This window comes from Sinocyclocheilus grahami, unplaced genomic scaffold (assembly GCF_001515645.1).
Source record: "Sinocyclocheilus grahami isolate Dianchi unplaced genomic scaffold, SAMN03320097.WGS_v1.1 scaffold423.1, whole genome shotgun sequence".
Lineage (NCBI taxonomy): Eukaryota > Metazoa > Chordata > Actinopteri > Cypriniformes > Cyprinidae > Sinocyclocheilus > Sinocyclocheilus grahami.
Window position 1 is genome coordinate 1 of NW_015505602.1, and position 3,210 is coordinate 3,210.

At 38.8% G+C, this 3,210-nt stretch overlaps 1 protein-coding gene across 1 annotated transcript; it reads right to left on the bottom strand.

The window, feature by feature from the left end:
* Nucleotides 1-100: 100 nt before the first annotated feature.
* On the bottom strand, nucleotides 101-3,204 carry LOC107551386 (general transcription factor IIH subunit 1-like; the record flags this gene model as incomplete). Its single annotated transcript, XM_016232971.1, has 6 exons — nucleotides 3,170-3,204; nucleotides 2,873-3,038; nucleotides 2,688-2,781; nucleotides 556-705; nucleotides 317-396; nucleotides 101-234 (listed from the first exon to the last, which is right to left on the bottom strand). Coding segments are annotated over exons 2-6 (623 nt in total), but the record flags the coding sequence as incomplete, so codon positions are not given.
* Nucleotides 3,205-3,210: the final 6 nt, after the last annotated feature.

The window sequence follows — 3,210 nt, forward strand, 5'->3', positions numbered from 1 at the left end:
AATCTCAATTTTAAAAAATTGACCCTTATGACTGGTTTTGTGGTCATATATCTGTGACACATCCACACTAACACCCACACTCCGATGTCCAGACACTTACGCTTTGCGTAGGCCGGCCGCCAGCACCATGGCACTGTGGTGGTTGAAGCGTTTGATTATGGCAGAGTTGCTGTTCTCTCTCAGTGATTTGTTGGATGAGTTTGATGTAGTGGGAACTGTTGCTGTGCCGTAACCCTTCAGAGACACAAAGAGATCCAATTTCACCAAATGATGCAATACGCAGAGGAAGTCTGATTCAAAGTTTAACATCCCTCACCTCATCTAATGATTTATCCTCGAGTGAAAGCAGATCCACCATGGGGTTCTTCACTCCCTGGGTCACCATTGATTTCAGGCCTGAAAGATGCGAAGAAACAAACTCCATCAGAATAGAAAGACACAGAAGAGTCATTTAACACGGTCAGATGAAGTCAATAGTCCATGAAAGATTCCTTCGGACTTCATAAGATCTCAGAATACTGCATTAAGACTTAAACACTTCATGAAATGCAGTACCCTTCTCGTCCTGTTTGGCACACTCTGAGAAGATGTCCTGCTGGCCCGTGCTGATCCGGTCTCTGTGGAAGTAATGAGACTGAAAGAACCGCGTCCAGAACTCCTTCTCCGTCATGTTGTGAGGAACATTCTCAGCATATTTCTGCTTGACTGCAATCAAAAGCAGAGAGAGACAGAAAAGGGTCATATTCAATACTTATAGCATTTTATCTGTCCTTAAAGATTGCTTATAATATTAGTCAGTGTTTGTAGCACAAAGCATATTAGATTTTTTGTGAACTAAAACCATTTTTTGTGATTTAAAATAGGCTACTATTCCTTTAAGACTACTATATGTAAATTACCTTTGTTATGATTGATTTGACCATCTTTTGGTCAAATTCTAACAGCATTACATGTATTCGTCAAGGAGAAGGCAATACCAGAATTATAACCATAATTATTACGTACAAATAGGGTTGCAAAGGGGTGGAAAATTTTCGGTAAATTTCCACCTTTTTGCAACCCTACGTACAAAGTCATAGTTATTACATAAAAGTCACATTCATTTATAAAGTACCATAGAAATTATCATATCATAATTATGAGATAAAAAATCTAAATGATGGCATAAAAGTCTAAATTATGAGATTTAAAAAAAAATCTAAATTATCATTATGACACAAAAGTCCAAATTATGAAATAAAACCAATTATGAGTTAAAAAAATTAAACTGAAAGATTAAATGTCAAAATTATGGGTTAAAAATCATTACGGCATAAAATGAAATTATAAGATAAAGTCGCAATTATGAGATAAAAATCATAATTAAAACAAAAGTTGAAATTATGAAAAAAATTTTGCGATTAAGGTTGAAATTGAGATAAAAAGTCAAAATACGGAAATAAAAACAATTATGAGACAAAAAAAGTCAAATTTAAGAATTAAAGTCAAAATTATAGGGCCTTTCGCACCGCAAGAACCTTTTCATAGTACCAGAACTAATTGTGGAACTACCCACTTTTTGCCGTTTTCGCACCACCGGAACTGGGAGCGATTTTAGCATCGGACTGCCTTTTTCGAGAACCAAATTAGCTCCTACTCCGGAGCAGGGTCTAACCAGCACAACTGGTACTAATCGTGACGCAAGTAGACATTGATTGGCCAAACGCGTATGACAACGCCCTCACCCGCCATGATATAAAACACTGTGTAAACATACTGTAAACATTGTGTCAACTTATTTCGCAAGTATGGAGAACAGCGATAGATGGACGGACACTGAAGTGCAGGCACTTGTAGCAAATGTAGCACTGCCAGGTGTTGTTGGAGATTCTTAGTCCTCCTTTCCGTTCCTTCAATCGCTTTACGTATACGTCGACTTTCCATGTTTATTATTGTGAAACCAGCGAGACACAACAAAAACACAGCTCCGATCACAGCGTCCTCCATCCTCCTGTTGTTAACGTTGTTCTTCTTTGTTTCTGTTGTTGAACGCCGCACACAAATGACGACGCTGTCGACCGGCTTACGTCACTTTCTAGTACACACTCTCGGTGCGAATGCAACCCTTTAAATGGTACTGGGAAATAGTTCGCGCAAAATCGTCCCAGTACTTTAGTACCGTATATTTAGTTCTGGAACTAAAGCGGTGCGAAAGGGTCTTATGATACAAAAAGTCATCATTATGACAGACAGAGTTATAACAAAGGCTAAATTATGAGAAAAAGTCATCATGAGATAGAAAGTAAGTAATCATGTCAAAGTTAAGAAAAAATATGCATAAGACAAAACCTATATAATGGTTATGTCATATTTATGAATTTATCTCAGTTATGATTTACCTAAGCACGAAGCTCAATGATGAAACTTCATCAAAGATGGTTGATTAAGGGTGACTAGTCATTCATTTAATACAGAAAGGTATCAATAACAAGCATTATGTATTTTTATGTTTATTACAGCATTACACTCTTATCTTAGTGGCAAAACATATCATGAACAATCGCGAGTCCAGTACTTTATAAGTGAGTTGCTGCCTATGTAGATTCTACTAAATCAGTCACTTATGACGATCCCTATCAATTAGGATGTCGCCTTAGAAGGAAGCTGCCTAAGATCATAAGCTGTGAGATCATAATCACATATCTTACCTGTAGGGTAGGTCCTGAAGATCGACTCGATGATGTCAGAGGTCAGATTGTAGCGCAGGCCGTTGCAGCCATCTGTCTGCGGTCTGATGTCGGCCTGTAACCACAGTGACAACACAATCATGGTGTGAATTTACACTCTAAGTGCTCTCGTCAAACTGTCAGTCACGTGATGCATTTGAACTCACCAGGAAGGCAGCAGAAATGCCCACTTCCTGTTTGTTGTTGTTGGAGAGGGAGTGTTCCACAGTATTCAGGCTCAGCCGATTGGCCCAGAACTCCTCAGCGCTGATCACCTGACTCACCACTAAGTCCTTATAGAGCTGGAAGAGAACGGGGTCTTCCTGCAACATCCTGGAACACAAAACATCAGCTGGAGGTCAGCTAAAACCAATACAGAGAGAGTAAGGTGTCCAGTTTGCCAAAATTATAGTCAAATATGTCAGGATTTAATGACGGCAAATGAGATGTAATGAAAACGTCACCTGTTCTTCTCCTCCAGCTCTTTATTGGCTTTCTTCTTGAA